The following is an 18,583-nucleotide window of genomic DNA, read 5'->3' on the forward strand; positions in this document are numbered from 1 at the left end:
GGGCAAGGGCTATAGACTGGGCAGACAGGAGGGATCCAATGAGGGGCCCTGGCCAGGCTAATGGGCAGCCCCTGACGCGCAGGAGCAGCTAGGGGAGCCAGGCCTGCAGTCCCAGCCCATCCCCTCTCATCTGTCACTAAGGACAGCATCCATGCCACCCTCGCTGGGCCTGACAGGCCGCCCCTCCATGACTTCAGCCCTTCCTGCATCAGAAAGGTAAGGTGGACAGAAGCACCTTGCTTAGCATGGGCTACGTAGGAGGGACAGGAAGTGTCTCCCAGTACAATGGTGTAGACAGGGGCAAATGAGGCAGGGAAGTGGGGATGGAGCCTGACCCAGGCGGGCACCAAACTCTGACTCCAGAATACGACTCACAAGCTGGCTGGGCAGCCTCCTGATGCCACTTCTGGAACATTCCAGAAGGGACCCATAGCAGGCAGGAGGAAGCTTGGTTATGGTTAAGTTCTGACTCCACAGGTGAGAGAAAACACGGTCAGTAAGGCAGTCATTGTTCTAAAGTTATAAAGAGTCAGGGACGGTAGCTCAAGCCTGTAATCCCAGCACTTAGGGAGGCCGAGGGCGGGTGGATCAACTGAGGTCAGGAGTTCAAGACCAGCCTGGCCAACATGGCAAAACCCCGTCTCTACTAAAAACACAAAAAATTAGCTGGGCGTGGTGACAGGCGCCTGTAGTACCAGCTACTTGGGAAGCTGCAGCACAAGAACTGCTTGAACCCAAGAGGCAGAGTTTGCAATGAGCCAAGATCATGCCACTGCACTCCAGCCTGGGCAACAGAGCAAGACTCCATCTCAAAAATAATAAATAAATAAATAAATAAATAAGTACATGAAAAACAAAAGGCTGGGTCTGGTGGCCCATGCCTATAATCCCAGCACTTTGGGAGGCCAAGGCAGGCAGATCACTTGAGATCAGGAGTTCAAGAACAGCCTGGCCAACATGGTGATACTCCATCTCTACTAAAAATACAAAAATTAGGCCAGGCGTGGTGGCTCAAGCCTGTAATCCCAGCACTTTGGGAGGCCGAGACGGGCGGATCACGAGGTCAGGAGATCAAGACCATCCTGGCTAACACAGTGAAACCCCGTCTCTACTAAAAAATACAAAAAAACTAGCCGGGTGAGGTGGCGGGCGCCTATAGTCCCAGCTACTCGGGAGGCTTAGGCAGGAGAATGGCGTGAACCTGGAAGGCAGAGCTTGCAGTGAGCTGAGATCCAGCCACTGCACTGCAGCCTGGGCGAAAGAGCGAGACTTTGTCTCAAAAAAAAAAAAACATATACAAAAATTAGCTGGGTGTGGTGGCGCACGCCTGTAATCCCAGCTACTCAGGAGACTAAGGCAGGAGAATCACTTGAACCCAGAGGCAGTGGGCCAAAATTGCACCATGTACTCCAGCCTAGGTGACAGAGCGAGACTCTGTCTCAAATAAATGAATAAAATAAATAAATATGGCCACGCACGGTGGCTCACGCCTGTAATTCCAACACTTTGGGAGGCCGAGGCAGGTGGATCACGAGGTCGGGAGATCAAGACGATCCTGGCTAACACGGTAAAACCCAGTCTCTACTAAAAACAAATACAAAAAATTAGCCGGGCGTGGTAGCAGGCGCCTGTAGTCCCAGCTACTCAGGAGGCTGAGGCAGGAGAATGGTGTGAACCTGGGAGGCGGAGCTTGCAGCAAGCAGAGATCGCACCACTGCACTCCAGCCTGGGCGACAGAGCAAGACTCCGTCTCATAAATAAATAAATACAAATACAAATAAAAATCAAGTTTTTAAGACTTGCCTTGTATGTGGTCAGTTTCCCTAAGCACTCCTTGTGGCCTGAGAAGAATGTGTTTTCTTTCTTGCTGGGTTCAGATTCCATCCATGTCATTACGGTAACCCTGTTACTCATTTTGTTCAAATCATCTATATCTTTATCAATTTTCTTTTTCTTCTTAAAACAGGGTCTCCCGGCCGGGCACGGTGGCTCAAGCCTGTAATCCCAGCACTTTGGGAGGCCGAGACGGGCGGATCACGAGGTCAGGAGATCGAGACCATCCTGGCTAACACGGTGAAACCCCGTCTCTACTAAAAAATAGAAAAAACTAGCCGGGCGAGGTGGCGGGCGCCTGTAGTCCCAGCTGCTCGGGAGGCTGAGGCAGGAGAATGGCGGGAACCCGGGAGGCGGAGCTTGCAGTGAGCTAAGATCCGGCCACTGCACTCCAGCCTGGGCGACAGAGCGAGACTCCGTCTCAAAAAAAAAAAAAAAAAAAAAAAAAAAAACAGGGTCTCCCTCCCTGTTGCCCAGGCTGGAGTGCAGTGGTGTGACCATGGCTCACTGCAACCTCGACCTCCTGGGCTCAAGCGATCCTCCCGCCTCAGCCCCTCCGAGTAACTGGGACTATAGGCATGGACCATCATGTCCAGAAAGTTTTTTATATTTCTTGTACAGACAGGGTTTCTCCATGTTGCCCATGCTGGTCTCAAATTCCTGGGCTCAACTGATCCTCCCAACTCAGCCTCCCAAAGTGCTGGGATTATAGGACTGAGCTACCCTGCCCGGCATCCTGACTGACTTTCTTTTTTTGTTTTTTGAGACAGAGTTTCACTCTTGTTGCCCAGGCTGGAGTGCAATGGTGCAATCTTGGCTCAATGCAACCTCCACCTCCCAGGTTCAAGCGATTCTCCAGCCTCAGCCTCCCGAGTAGCTGGGATTACAGACCTGCACCACCACGCCCACCTAATTTTGTATTCTTAGTAGAGATGGGATTTCTCTATGTTGGTCAAACTGGACTTGAAATACCGACCTCAGGTGACCCATCCGCCTCGGCCTCCCAAAGTGTTGGGATTATAGGGCTGAGCCACCGTGCCTGGCATCCTCTGACCGATATTTTTTTTTTTTTTTTTTTGGAGACGGAGTCTTACTCTGTCACCAGGCTGAAGTGCAGTGGCATGATCTTGACTTACTGCAACCTCCACCTCTTGGGTTCAAGCGATTCTCCTGCCTCAGCTTCCCGAGTAGCTGGAACTACAGGCGAGTGGCACCACACCTAGCTAATATTTGTATTTTTAGTAGAGATGGGGTTTCACCATGTTGGCCAGGATGGTTTCCATCTCCTGACCTCGTGATCCACCCACCTCAGCCTCCCAAAGTGCTGGGATTACAGGCGTGAGCCACCGGGCCCGGCCCTCCTGACCGATTTTCTATCTGCATGATCTATGAGCCACTGGGGAAGATGCGCTGAAATGCCTGTACCTATGATGTCTGTGTTACAGTTACAACATCTGTAACCTGCTTCAAAATGATCCAGTAGGAGCCGGTATGGGGGCTCACATCTGTAGTCCCCACTGCTTGGGAGGCTGAGGGTCACCTGAGCCCAGGAGTTTGGGGCTGTCATGCAAAATGATCACATCTGTGAACAGCCACTGTGCTCCAGCCTGGGCAACACAGCAAGATCCCATCTCTTAAACAATCCAGTCAAGTAGAGGTAAGTGGGTAGGGTAGAAATGAGCAAAATGAACAAGATCTGACACAGCAGACGACTACTTCAGAGGGTGATGGGTACATGGGACTTTTTTTTTTTTTTTTTTTTTTTTTTTGAGACGGAGTCTCGCTCTGTCATCCAGGCTGGAGTGCAGTGGCCGGATCTCAGCTCACTGCAAGCTCCGCCTCCCGGGTTCACGCCATTCTCCTGCCTCAGCCTCCCGAGTAGCTGGGACTACAGGCGCCCGCCACCTCGCCCAGCTAGTTTTTTGTATTTTTTAGTAGAGATGGGGTTTCACCGTGTTATCCAGGATGGTCTCGATCTCCTGACCTCGTGATCCACCCGTCTCGGCCTCCCAAAGTGCTGGGATTACAGGCTTGAGCCACCGTGCCCGGCAACTTTTTTCTTTTTTTTTTTTTTTTGAGACGGAGTCTCACTGTCACCCAGGCTGAAGTGCAGTGGTTCAGTCTCGGCTCACTGCAACCTCCGTCTCCCGGGTTCAAGCAATTTTCCCGCCTCAGCCTCCTGAATGGCTGAGAGTGCAGGCGCATGCCAGCACACCCGGCTAATTTTTGTATCTTTGGTAGAGATGAGGTTTCACCATGTTGGCCGGGCTGGTCTCCTATCATTGACCTAGTGAAGTTAAATGTTCCTATTAAATGATACCACCATAGCCCTAACTCAAGGTCTACTACTGTGCCTAGTAAAAGGAGTGACTTAATCTAAAACCCACTTGCCATTTTTGGCAAAAGGAAAATCATTATTAGAAAAGTTAAAATGGGCCGGGCACAGTGGCTCACACCTGTAATCCCAGCACTTTGGGAGGCCGAGGCAGGTGGATCACGAGGTCAGATGGAGACCATCCTGGCTAACGCAGTGAAACCCTGTCTCTGCTAAAAATACAAAAAATAGCCGGGCATGGTGGCAGGTGCCTGGAATCCCAGCTACTCGGGAGGCTGAGGCAGGAGAATGGCATGAGCCCAGGAAGTGGAACATGTGGTGAGCCGAGACCACACCACTTGCACTCCAGCCTGGGCGACAGAGCGAGACTCTGCCTCAAAAAAAAAAAAAGTTAAAATGGGGCTGGGTACAGTCACGCCTGTAATCCCAGGTATGATTTGAGAGGCCGAGACAGGAGGATCACTTGAGTCCAGGAGGTGAAGATCACCTGGGCAACATGGCAAAACCCATCACTACAAAATTTACCTCTAGTCCCAACTACCTGGAAGGCTGTGGTGGGAGGACTGCTTGAGCCCAAGAGGCGAGGGTTGCAGTGAGTTGAGATGGCGCCACTGCACTCCAGCCTGGGAGACACTGATACCCTGTCTCAAAAAAAATATATGAGGTCAGGAGCAGTGGCTCAGGCCTGTAATCCCAGCACCTTGGGAAGCTGAGGCAGAAGGATCATTTGAGGCCAGGAGTTCAAGACCAGCATGGGCAACATGGCAAGACCCCATCACTACAAAAATGTTTAAAATTCGCCAGGTGTAGTGGTATACAGCCTATAGTCCCTGCTACTTGGGAGGCTGAGACAGGAGGATCACTTGAGCTCAGGAATTCGAGCCTGCAGTGAGCTAAGATCGTGCCACTGTACTCCAGCCTGGGCAACAGGGCAAGACCTTGTCTCAAAAAAAAAAAAAAAAAATCAGCCGCACACGGTGGCTCACGCCTATAATCCCAGCACTTTGGGAGGCCAAGGCGGGCAGATAACTGGATGTCAGGAGTTAGAGACCAGCCTGACCAACATGGGAGAAACCTCATCTCTACTAAAAAATACAAAATGAGCCGGGGCGGTGGCTCAAGCCTGTAATCCCAGCACTCTTTGGGAGGCTGCGGCAGGCGGAATTCACGGGAGGCGGAGCTTGAGATCGAGACCATCCTGGCCAGCCTGGGCGACCGAGCGAAACCCCGTCTCTAAAAAAAAAAAAAAAAACTAGCCGGGCGAGGTGGCGGGCGCCTGTAGTCCCAGCTACTCCGGAGGCTGAGGCAGGAGAATGTCGTAAACCCGGGAGGCGGAGCTTGCATTGAGCTGAGATCCGGCCACTGCACTCCAGCCCGGGCTACAGAGCAAGACTCCGTCTCAAAAAAAAAAAAAAAAAAAAAAAAAAAAAAATACAAAATGAGCTGGGCATGGTGGCGCATGCCTGCAGTCCCAGCTACTCGGGAGGCTGCGGCAGGAGAATTGCTTGAACCCGGGAGGCGGAGCTTGCAACGAGCCGAGATCACGCCACTGCACTCCAGCCTGGGCGACAGAGCGAGACTCTGTCTCGAAAAAAAAAAAAAAAAAAAAAAAAAAAAAAAAAATGAAAACTTAAGACTAAAAGCTCGCTGCACCCCCCACAGCCGCCCACTTCCTACCCCTCGTGCCATATTCGGGGTCTCTCTTTCAGGGCGCCGAACGCTGCCTAGCGGCACAGCAGGGAAGATACTAAGAGCCTCCGGGTTTGAGGAGTGGTGGTTGTCCAGTTGGCTTAGAGACAGCAACTTCCGGGATAGAAACCAGACGTTTAGGAGCTCAGCAAGGACCGTGTAAGTCTCGAACCAAGAGGGACCTCCAGCCGGAAGACAGAGCGCCTGCAGAGGCCTGACGGGACCCGGGGGGAAGGAAGTAAGAAACTGCTCTGCCTTCCTGGGGGGCAGCCACAGCTCCTGCTGGCTCGTCTCAGCGCCTCGGCGGCAACCTCAGGTGCGGGCAAGACAGACAGATGGAGGGAGAGAGGGGAGGAAGCAAAACCGATGCGGGAGGATCCCAGACACAGAGGAGACAGGACCCACAGGTGGGGGAGCGGCGGTGGCCTGGACAGCACCACGAGGGCATCCCAGCACACAGGACCGGCAGAGGGCTAGTGACAGCGGAACTCCGTCCTTCGACCTGGCCGGGTCACCGCTGAGACACTAGAGCAGCACTTCGGAGGTCAGTGAGGTCAACATGACCGCCACCAAGACACTACCATCACTGTCGCTGCCAGTTTCCCTCTTGAGGTCTCAGGAGGGCACAGGGGCATCTTTGGAGGCTGCGTCACCAGGGACGGCTCCGCCATGTTGACAGCTAAAAGAGGGGGCACGCTTGTCTTCTTGTGCTTTGAATTTCTCAGCTTTCAATTTATTTGTTTTTTTTTGTTTGTTTTTTTGAGACAAAGTCTCACTGTGTCTCCCAGGCTGGGGTGCAGTGGTACAGTCTTGGCTTACTGCAGCCTCTACCTTCCAGGCTCAAGTGATCCTCCCACCTTGGCCTCCCAAGTAGCTAGGACTATAGGCATGCGCCACCACGCCCGGTTAATTTTCATGATTTTTTGTAGAGACGGGGTCTTGCTACATGACCCAGGCTGGTCTCGAACTCCCAACCTCAAGCGATCCTCTTGCCTCAACCTCCCAAAGTGCTGGGATTACAGGCGCGAGCCACCATGCCTGGCCTCAATTTTTAACACAGTGACAACCGACAGACAGAATCCACACAGACACAGGCTCCTGGGGCTCTTGGATCATTCTGGAAGATGTAAAGGGGTCCTGAGATCCATTTGAGAACCCCTGACCTGGAAGGACGCCAACACGGGGCACGTAAGGATCTGTTCCAACACATTCCACAGCAGCATTCTTCCTAGCCAGAAAACCCGGACACACCAACTGAGGCTGGATCAAAGTGTGCAATCTAATTGACCAACTATGTCCCCAGGGACAATTCTGGCCTGCACCTACTTTGTTTTGGTTTTGTTTTATGTTTTGTTTTTTTTTTTTCTTGAGATGGAGTCTTGCTTTGTCGCCCAGGCTGGAGTGCAGTAGTGGGACCTCAGCTCACTGCAACCTCCACCTCCCAGGTTCAAGCGATTCTCCTGTCTCAGCCTCCTAAGTAACTGGGACTACAGGCATGCGCCACCACATCCGCCTCATTTTTGTATTTTTAGTAGAGACGGGGTTTCATCATATTGGCAGGCTGGTCTCAAACTCCTGACCTCAGGTGATCCACCTGCCTTGGCCTCCCAAAGTGCGGGGATTACAACCATGAGCTACTGCACCGGGCCATACCTGTTTTTATAAATCAAGCTTTATTGGAACAAAGCCACGCCCACCCACTTACCGAATGTCTACAGCTGCTCTGGGGCCACGACAGCAGCGGTAAGTAATCCTAACAGAGGCCGTGCACTCTAACAGGGAGCCCTCCTGGGGGAGGGATGCAACAGTGGGTGGGAGCTGGTGGTGGGGACCCTCCCCCCTTCTGCAGCCAGAAGGGCAGGCCTCTGCAAGGGGGCTGTCCAGTGGGGACACCCAAGGCATCACTATGACAAGTGACCCTTGCAAGGCCATTCCTGGGCCACCATTTCAACTGAGGCATCAGACTGACTCTAATCCTGCCTTTGAGGCATGGAAGTCTCAGGATATTTGTGGTTGTCATGACTGGTAGGGTAGGGTGCTCTGGCATGGAGTGGGTGGAGGCCAAGGACGCCGCTCAGCACCCTGCAGTGCCCAGGACAGCCCCAGCCAGAGGATGACCTGGCCCCAAACAGCCACAGTGCAGAGCGGGAGAAGCCCTGTGCTAAGAGATTTATTTCACTTTCATTGTGAGCCCGGCACGGGGCTCACTCCGCCCTTCACATTCATAATCTCATTGAATTCGCACTGCGCTACAACGTGGTGGGTATTAGCCCTGTCTAAAATAAGATGATGTGGGAGCTGGCGAGTCTCTGGCCAGGGATGCTGAAAAGATTATGTACAGTGCAGTGTTGTACCTGAGCAGGTTAAAGGCGCCACGAAAGACAGCTATTGTTATTTTGATGTGCAGCCAAAAAGAAAAAAGACTGGGGGATGGGGAGCTGCAGATGCCTCTCCGTTGCCTACGCTGGGCCGCCCGCCCAAACTCACTGCCCTCAATCAGCTCCCTGCCTTCCCACCCATCAAGCGACATCACTGCCACCCTATTCAGCCCAAGTGAGGCCACCACAGATCCTCCATATTCCGAGACAGACCCAACTCTGTTCTGCTCTGGGGTCTCCATCAACTTCACCGTAGACCTTGGGCTGCTAGGCCAAGTTTCTTTAAACAGGACAAAAAAGGACTGTGAACACTCTAGAACATTCTATAAGGACAACGGCCCATTTGCACCCACCGGGAACTGCGTTGCTTTCTCTCACGTTAGCCTGGGGGCCTGCAGACTTCACGTGGTGCTGGGAGGTGCTGCTGTGTGCCTCTGTGCCCCCCTCCCTCCACTGTCCAAACCTCCCTGCCGCCAGCTCACTTTCCGAGCCGTCCAAGTGGGGAAACTGCATCACCTCTCTGGGGCCCAGAAGACAGAAGCAACGACACGATCTCTTAAAGCTACTGCATGGGGCCGGGTGCAATGGCTCCCGCCTGTAATCCCAGCACTTCGGGAGGCCAAGGGGGGTGGTGAATCACCTGAGGTCGGGAGTTCGAGACCAGCCTGACCAACATGGAGAAACCCCATCTCTACTAAAAATACAAAAAAAAAAAAAAAAAAAAAGCAGCCAGGCATGGTGGCGCACACCTGTAGTCCCAGCTACTCCGGAGGCTGAGGCAGAAGAATCGCTTGAACTTAGGAGGCAGAGGTTGAGGTAAGCCGAGATCATGCCATTGCACTCCAGCTTGGGCAACAAGAGCGAAACTCCGTCTCAAGAGAAAAAAAACTACTGCATAGGGAACAGCCACAGGGTAAGGGAACAAAGAGGCGGTTATGAAGGTTACGTAGGAACACGGAATCTTTTCATAACTACCAGAGCTGACCTGGGAGACTAAATTCAGTGTTGAGAGCCCAGTCTCAGAAACCAAAATCTCAGGTTCCAACCCCAGCTCCCTGTTCAGTCCGGGTGAGTTCCGGTAGAGCTAGGGCCGGGTATCATCACTGCCAACATCCTGACAAAAGCACAATGTACGTTGGCTGGGCACAGTGGTTCACACCTGTAATCCCAGCACTTTGGGAGACTGAGGTAGGTGGATCACCTGAGGTCAAGAGTTTGAAACCAGCCTGGCCAACATGGTGAAACTCCATCTCTATTAAAAATACAAAAAATTGGCTGGGCGCGGTGGCTCAAGCCTGTAATCCCAGCACTTTGGGAGGCCGAGACGGGCGGATCACGAGGTCAGGAGATCGAGACCATCCTGGCTAACACGGTGAAACCCCGTCTCTACTAAAAAAGTACAAAAAAATTAGCCGGACGTGGTGGCGGGCGCCTGTAGTCCCAGCTACTCGGGAGGCTGAGGCAGGAGAATGGCGTGAACCTGGGAGGCGAAGCTTGCAGTGAGCCGAGATCCGGCCACTGCACTCCAGCCTGGGCGACAGAGCAAGACTCCTTCTCAAAAAAAAAAAAAAAAAAAAATACAAAAAATTAGTCAGGCGTGGTGGTGGGCTCCTGTAATCCCAGCTACTTAGGAGGCTGAGGTAGGAGGATCGCTTGAACTTGGGAGGTGAAGGTTGCAGTGAGCCCAGATGGCACCACTGCACTCCAGCCTGGGCAACAAGAGTGAAACTCCATCTCAAAAAAAAAAAAAAAGAAAAGCACAATGTATGTGTCTAATTAACATAAGTGTTCCTGTCATTGTCACACTAAACTTAGAGATGTGACAGAAACTATTGTATGACTCAAGTATTATGTTACAAATGAGGGGAGATAGGGGTTTTGGGTTGCATGGATGTAGACATTTGTCAAAATTATTCAGTCTGTTTAACATCTGTTTCACTATATTCAAAGTTTTTTGGCCAGGCACAGTAGCTCATGCCTGTAACCCCAACACTTTGGGAGGCCAAGGCAGGAGGGTCACTTGAGCCCAGGAGAGCACCCTGGGCAGCATAATAAGACCCCATCTCTACAAAATATACAAAAACTAGCCAGGCATGGTGGTACACGCCTATAGTCCTAGCTACTTTGGAGGCTGAGGCTAGAGGACTGCTTGAGCCCAGGAAACTGAGGCTGTAGTGAGCTGTGATCGTGAAACTGCACCACAGCCTGGGCAGAATGAGATCCTGTCTCAATAAAAAAAAAAAAAAACAGTAAGAACAGAACCAAAAACAAATACTGAGCTCTAGTTACTGATGGTGTGCTGCAGTAATTAGGGGAAAGGTAGACTGGTGTCTGCAACTTACTTTGAAATGCATCCCAAAAAGATGGCTTGGTGGGCATAAAGACAGAGCGCTTCATGATAAACCTCATACGTCAGAATATCGATGGTAAAATCTACATGGCAGGTGTGTTTAGGTGTTTTCCCATTCCTGCATGGGTGAAATGCAAAAATTAAAATGCTAGCTCGGTGACTGGCATAGAGTGGATACTCAGCATTATCTCCTCTCCTGAACTTGGGAGCATGAGAGTCCAACCCGCCATTGAGCTACCCCGTGAACTTAGCAGGTCTGTGCAGGCTTCAGAAACTTTGTGAAATGAAGCCTTCTGTGCTAACCCAATAGGCTGAGCAGCAAATCAGAATCAGTTTGGATGCCACAAAGGGAGCACGCATCGCAGGAGGAGGGAGGAAGAGCGCCAGGCGGAGCTCCTCTGTTGAGCCCGGCCCTGCCTCTTCCCTGCGCGCACGCGGCTGCACGATCAACTCCCCAAGTTCTTCAGATCGCCTCCTCCCGGAGCAGGGCGGGTTAACTCAGATTCTTACGACTCAAGTCATCACATCTCTTACGGGAAGAGGGCTAAGGAAGGTCTACTGCGTGCAAGCCGGAGAAATTAATCATCAGATCTCATCTGGAGTGAGCAGGCATGATCCTCCCAGCCCCCAAAAAACCTGGCCGGGCGCGGTGTTTATTTTCCAACCTAGACACCAGATGGCAGCAGTACCCGGTTCAAAATCCAACAACAACACGGTGGGGTACACGCAGCTCAACTGACAACTTTTAATCCAGTTCCAGTAGTCTATGCCCGTCCCCGCGGTCCAACCATCTCCAGCAGATGGGACCTACACCTTCAATCACACTTTCATCCTGCCAGGAAACCCCACTCACAGTAGGTCCCGCAGTCCCCCACAAAAACACCAACCAAAGTAGAACCCCCAACCCCCCCAGGTGCCAATGGAGGGAACGTCCCAAACGTGGCAGCTATGAAATCAAAGGGGGCCATTTTAAATGCAACGAGGGGCTGGGGAAAGAACAGAGAAAGAGATGAAGGCCGGTGGACCCCTCAGGGACCATGCGCCCCAGGTCACCAGCAGCGGCGGCACAGCAGGCTCAGAGTGGCGGAAATTCCTGATTAGCAAGCGCCATCTCCAGACTCTGAATAAGCTAATCCAAATTTTTAGAAAAAAAACACTCTGGGGTCTGACGCTTAACTGGTACAGGCTGTGAGTAATTAATTGGTGGTGGATGTTTAAAAAAGAAAACCTGGTCCCTTCCGTCCTAGCTACGGGATGGTCCTGGGCCCTTTCTCGAAAATTCCTCAGTCTTCCATCGGCCACCTCCAAAACTTCTTTCTCTAGCCATTATTTTGAGGGGGAGCTTTGAAAAAATAAGTTTAAAAGCCCAGACCCTATAGATTCGAGGACCAGCCGCCAGCCCAGCATGTCAATCTGTGAGTCCTCCCTTTGTTCCTTCCTCTCGCAGGCATTTGAGGTTTCTGTGGACTTCTTCCGGGAGAGGTGAAGTGGTACCGGACGAGGTTGTGGGGGGGGAGGTGGGAGGGAGAAAGTATCGGCTGGTGGCTGCAGAGGCGCGGGGCCTGGACCAGGCATAGAACAAAGGTGCTGGCGGCGGGTGTACCTGTTTGCCCCTGTAGAACAGCCTCTGCAGGCCTGGCTCCACGTGGAACAGCTCCTGGATCTTCCGCCTCAGCTCCTCCACCTTGGTCAGCCTGGACAGCGAGTCCACCGTGTGGGTCTGCCTCCCGTCCATGGTCCGAACCTGGATCCACATGGTGTCGGCGCTGAGGGAAGAGACAGCAAAAACCCCAGATCAGTTTTACCAACACCTCCAAGCCATACCATGCTCTAAGGAGTCGGGGTTGCATTTGTCCGGCCTGTGGACACCAGGAAACTCCCAGGATGCCCTCCCAGTCCTCCTATACAGCCAGACCCCGGCCAGGGCCAGACACAGTAAATAAAGGACTTAAGGCATTAACGACTAGCCAAGTGTTGAAGATTGAGGAGGAAGGAGAATGAAAAGAGGGAATTGAAAGGAAAGCAAAAGGTCCAACTCATCCCTCCTTCCCCACGACCAGAGGAGGAAGGAGGCCTGGGCCAAGTGGCCGAGTTGGTTCGTTTACTCATTTCATTCATTGATTCATTCATTCCTCGGATTCCTATTTACGGAAGAGGGAATGCCAGAAGTCCAGCGCGGGCCGGAACTTCAGAAGTCCCGGGGGAACTCAACCAAGTGCGACTGAGACGAAAAAACCCCACCCGAGATCCGCGGGTCCCGGGACCCCTCGGTGCCCGCGCCCCCCCTCCTTGCTGCCCCCCAAACGCGCGCGTGCGCGACCGGGCCCGCCCCGCGGTGGCCATGGCAACTGGCCGCCCGTCCCGGCCACCCCCGCCCGCGCGCCCCGCGACTCACCTCGGCCCCCAACTCCCGGCAGCTCGCGCCCCTCCAGACCCTAGACCCCCGGCGTCCCTCCCGCACTCCCACCGGTCCGCGCGGGTCGCGCCAGCAGCCCACGCCCACCCCCGCCGCCGGGACGACCGAGGGGCCCCAGCTCGCCAAGTCCCGCCCCCCTTCACTTGAGCCGCTTCTTATTGGCTCCGCCGCACCCGGCCGCCCCGCCCCGCTCGCCCCCCATTGGCCCAGATGCGCCCGGGGAGCTCAGGGCGCGCGAAATCGGGCTCGGGCGCGACAATTGAATCGCGGGGCGCCCCGCGCGCAGGCGCGGAGCCTGACATCCTCCCCGGCGGCTTGCCGGGCCCTCCCCCACCCGGTGCGCTCGACCCCCAGCCGGGCTCCGGGGACGCAGCGTTGGTCCCGGCTCCAGCCGGGTATGTGTCGGGGAGCGACTCCCGAGGGTTCGGCGGAAGGGGAGGCCCTGGATCCCGGGACAGAGTGAGGGACACGAGTGCGCCCGGGTTGGCCGCGCGGGAAAGTTTTGTAAAGTCCCCGAGCCCCGTGCGCCTGGCCCGGGCTGGCACCCCGACCCGGCGGCTCACCTCTCTGGTCGCCGCAAACCGCTTGTCTGTCTGGGCGCCCGGCCCGGCTGGGGATAGCTATGAAGCCGCGTGCGTGGCCCGGACCCCGCGCGGACGTGCGTGCGACCCGGAGCGCCCGCTCGGCAAATGCTGCCCGCCGCGCTGCCAGCTGCTCTGATTTTTTTCCCGCGAAAACTCGGCATTTGGGAGTTGCGGGGCCGCAGGAGGCCGTGCCGGGGGCGGGCGCCTGCCTCCTGATTGGCCGGCGCAGTGGCGGGAAGCGAGAAAGAGGGTGGGGGGCGCCCCCTCCTCTGTCCACGGCGCCTCCGCCCAGCGGGCCACGGCTCCGCCTAGCCTTGTGCGCTCTGCTGGGCGCGCCCAGCGTGCAAAGGGTCTGCGTGGCAGGGCCTGGTCACCCCCCGCACGTGGGCCCCCCCAGGAGCCTTGGGGACCCCCAGGGTACAGACCCCCTGACCTCTTAAGTCCAAGTCCGTTCGCAGGTCCCCAGTCGCACGCATTGACCAGTAGGTCTAAGAAGGCCAGAATCAATGTGTAAATACTGCGAGGGAATGTGGGGGGCCCCTAGGAGACCACCTGCACCCCGATGGCTCGCCTGATCGCCCCAAGCCCCACTGCCTGGCGTCAGGGCCTGCCAGGGCTCTCCACCCTACCCACCCGCAGGGCTTGTTTGCTGTCTTTTCCCGCCTCGTTTTCCCGCCTTCTCCAGGCTGTCCAGGCGGGCAGGGCTGCCCTGCCCCCTCCGCCCTGTCTATTCCACTCTGACCAGTCCTGGCGGGCACACGAGTGACCTGTGCTGGACACCTACAAAGCAGCCGGACAGGTTGCTCAGAGCTGCAGAACCCAGGGGTGTACGTGGCAGACCCACTTGGTGGTCTCAGGGAGGAAAAATTCCTATCTGGGGGAGACAGGCAAGAAATGAATAAATAAAGCAGATAATTTGAGATGATTCCTTATAGGAGAGTACCCAGCAGCCATGAGTCGGGAGGCGGGGAGAGAGGATACTGTCTCACTGGGGCCATTGCGGTGGGCCTCTCAGAGAAGATGACATTTGAGCTGGGATCGGAGATGAGGCTCCAAGGACAGATGGGTCTAGGAGGGAAGGTCAAACCCAGAGGCCGGAAAAGGCTTAGAGGTGTCCAGGGAGCAGGAAGGGGCTGGTGTGGTTGGGGCCCACTGAGCAAAGGGGAGGGGGAGTTGAGGTCAGAGGGGTGATATATAATACCTTGAAGGCCACCGGGGAGGACTTTGGTCTTTCTCTTGAGAGCTGTGAGCAGAAAAACGTTGAGTTCCCACTTAGCTTTTTATAGTTTCTTCATCACTCTATTATCTCCTCTATCTGGTCAGTGGGACTTCTGCTATGTCCCTATATAGGAGACAGATCATGGCCCCCAAAGATAGGCGTCTCTAGACCCCCACGTCCTCATCCCCAGGATCTGTGAATACAGTGCCTTACACAGCTAAAAGGACTTTGCAACTTTGCAGGTGTGATTCAGTTAATGATTTTGAGTTGGGGAGCGTCTCCTGGGTGATCCAGGTGGGCACAATGTCCTTAAAAGGTCCTAATAAGTGAAAGAGGGATACAAAAAGGTCAAAGTCAAAGGCGATGGGAAAGTGGAAGCAGGCTTTACAATGATCAGGCCAAGGGCTGGGCACGTGGACTCACACCTGTAGTCCCAGCACTTGGGGAGGCCAAGAAAGGCGGATCGCCTGAGATCAGGAGTTCGAGACCAGCCTGACTAACATGGAGAAACCCCGTTTCTACTAAAAATACAAAATTAGCCTGGCTTGGTGGCGTGAGCCTATAATCCCAGCTACTCGGGAGCCTGAGGCAGGAGAATCGCTTGAACCCAGGAGGTGGAGGTTGCGGTGAGCTGATATCGCGCCATTGCACCCCAGCCTGGGCAACAAGAGCAAAATTCAGTCTCACAGGAAAAAAAAAAAAAAAAGATCAGGCCAAGAGGCAAGGAAGATGGGCAGCTTCTGGTGGCAAGAAAAAGCAATAAAGACTCCTAGAACCCACCCTGTCCCTAAAATTTATTTCAGACTTCTGACCTCCCAAACTGTAAGATGATAAATGTGTGGGGCGGGCGCGGTGGCTCACACCTGTAATCCTAGCACTTCAGGAGGCCGAGACAGGCAGATAACTGGAGGTCAGGAGTTCCAGACCAGCCTGGTCAACATGGTGAAACCCTGTCTCTACTAAAAACACAAAAATTAGCCAGGTGTGGTAGCGGGCGCCTGTAATCCCAGCTACTCAGGAAGCTGAGGCAGAAAATTGCTTGAACCCAGGAGGAGGAGGTTACAGTGAGCCGAGATTGTGCCACTGCACTCCAGCCTGGGTGACAGAGCAAGATGGTGTCTCAAAAAAAAAAAAAAAAAAGAAAAATTAGCTGGGCAGGGTAGTGTGTGCCTATAATCCCAGATATTCAGGAAATTGAGGCAGGAGAATCACTTGAACCCAGGAGGCGAAGGTTGCAGTGAGCCGAGATCAAGCCACTGTACTCTGCCCGGGTGACAGAGCGAGACTCTATCTCCAAATAAATAAATGTGTGGTTTGCAGCCACTGACTTTGTGGTCCTTTGTCATAGCCTTGGGAAGCTCCTGCATTCTAATCCACGATGTCCAGATGGTGCTGTTCACTGTCTCCAACCTCAGTACACAATTAACACTACTGCACACAATTCTGGACCCTCAGCCATCAGCCAGGTAGAACCCACACTACAGGTATGAGCAGGCCCACCTGAGGGTGTGAGACGGCTTGAGCTCTTCCAAAATGATAGCACCTGCTGCAGGAACCTGGCCTAGTTCTATCAGAACACATCATCCATTTGTTAGTGCTGTTGAGAAAACTCAACGTGGCTGAAAGAGGGAATACATTTTTCTTTTTTTTTTTTCTTTTTCTTTTTCTTTTTCTTTCTCTTTTTGAGATGGAGTCTTGCTTTGGTGCCCAGCCTGCAGTTCTAGTGGTACGATCTTGGCTCTCTGCAACCTCCACCTCCTGGGTTCAAGCAATTCTTCTGCCTCAGCCTCCCCAGTAGCTGGAACTAGAGGTCCGCATCACCAAGCCCAGCTAATTTTTGTATTTTTAGTAGAGATGGGGTTTCACCCATGTTGGCCAGGCTGGTCTCAAACTCCTGACCTTAGGTGATCTGCCCGCCTGGACCTCCCAAAGTGCTGGGATTGCAGGCGTGAGCCACTGTGACTGACCAGGAATACGTTTTTCATGTACACGTGGTGAGGGGTATAGCCCAAGCACCTTGGATAGTGGTAGTTAAGTATCACAGAGGAGGCATCTAACTCTCCCTGCGAAGAGATACCAACGGCTATTGATTGAGGGCTCCAGTTCCCTAGTCATCTTGAGAAAATCAAAATTTCTTAAATTTGCTCAGGTTCATAACTGTCCAGCCGGGTGCAGTGGCTCACACCTGTAATCCCAGCACTTCGGGAGGCCGAGGAGGGCTGATCTCTTGCACCTGGGAGTTCGAGACCAGCCTGGGCAATATAGTGAGACCCTTTCACTACATAACATAAAAATGAATTAGCCAGGCATGGTGTGCACCTGTAGTCCCAGTTACTCAGGAGGCTGATGCAGGAGGATCTCTTGAGCCCAGAAGATCAAGGCTGCAGGGAGCCATGATTGCGCCACTGCACTCCAGCCTGGGTGACAGAACAACACTGTGTCTCAAAAAATAGTAATAATTGCTATTTTAAAACGTGAGTAACAAACTATTCCAGGCATCTCAGAAAAAAAGCTCACAAGCCACTTAGAGCAAGGGTGTCTAATCTTTTGGCTTCCCTGGACCACACTGAAAGAATAATTGTCTTGGGCCACACATAAAATACACTAACACTGGCCAGGCACAGTGGCTTATGCCTGTAATCCCAGCACTTTGGGAGGCCGAGGCGGGCGGATCACCTGAGGTCAGGAGTTCGAGACCAGCCTGGCCTAACATGGTGAAACCCCGTCTCTACTAAAAATACAAAAATTAGCCGGGTGTGGTGGCGTGTGCCTGTAATTCCAGCTACTCAGGAGGCTGAGGCAGGAGAATCATTTGAACCCAGGAGGCGGAGGTTACAGTGAGCCGAGATTGCACCACTGCACTCCAGCCTGGGCAACAAGAACAAAACTCCATCTCAATAAATAAATAAATAAACTAACTAACTAACTAACACTAACAATACCTGATGAGCTACAAAAAAAAAATTGCAAAAAAATCTTATAATGTTTTAAGAAAGTTTACGAATTTGTGTTGAGCCGTATTCCATCCTGGGCCACATGTGGCCTGTGGGTCAGGAGTTGGACAAGCTTGACTTGGGGAAACAAGAGGCCAATGCCCGCAAAAGCTATCACATAAAATAATGCAAGACAAGAAATAAGGCCTGCCAGGCTAGAGAATGAGTACTTCCTAGCCCCTCCTATGATTCAATGTCCCTCCCTCTTAGGTACCAACCCGTGTGCAAATCAGGTGGCAGGAATAACTGCTAGAGTGCAAAGGGCCTCAGTTTCCCTGTTGCAAAATGATACATTCTCAGAGGGCATTAAGTCATTCAACAAACTTTTATTGATTCCAGCCCCACCCCACACCCCTGTCTGAGCCAGATCCTGCCTGAGTCACGCAGACATTGGTGGGCACAAAGTTCACTTAGACAAGGTCTCACCCTGGAGGGACTTCCCATCCAACGGGGGAGAGGCAGGCATAACGAGAAATGTCAGCCGGGCGTGGTAGCTCACGCCTATAATCCCAGCACTTTGGGAGGCGGAGCGAGGTGGATGGATCACGAGGTCAGGAGTTCAAGACCAGCCTGGCCAAGGTGGCGAAACCCTGTCTCTACTAAAAATACAAAAATTGGCCAGGTGCGGAGGCTCACGCCTATAATCCCAGCACTTTGGGAGGCCGAGATGGGCAGATCACGAGGTCAGGAGATCGAGACCAGCCTGTTGCCTGGCTAACACAGTAAAACCCCATCTCTACTAAAAATACAAAAATTTAGCCAGGCGTTGTGGCAGATGCCTGTAGC

The 18,583-nt window shown here is 53.3% G+C and overlaps 2 protein-coding genes across 3 annotated transcripts in view; one reads left to right on the top strand and one right to left on the bottom strand.

Moving 5' to 3' along the window:
* The window catches only part of UHRF1 (ubiquitin like with PHD and ring finger domains 1), a 56,695-nt gene extending 42,910 nt beyond the window's left edge, over positions 1-13,785 (bottom strand). The window contains 2 exon segments of the mRNA XM_050770173.1: positions 12,189-12,351; positions 13,565-13,785. Of these exon segments, the coding sequence (XP_050626130.1) occupies positions 12,189-12,351; positions 13,565-13,746 (345 nt within the window). The 5' untranslated portion in view covers positions 13,747-13,785.
* Positions 1-18,583, top strand: part of MYDGF (myeloid derived growth factor) — a 408,533-nt gene that overhangs the window by 139,493 nt on the left and 250,457 nt on the right. The window lies entirely within an intron of this gene.

The sequence above is a fragment of the Macaca thibetana genome, chromosome 19 (genome assembly GCF_024542745.1).
Source record: "Macaca thibetana thibetana isolate TM-01 chromosome 19, ASM2454274v1, whole genome shotgun sequence".
Lineage (NCBI taxonomy): Eukaryota > Metazoa > Chordata > Mammalia > Primates > Cercopithecidae > Macaca > Macaca thibetana.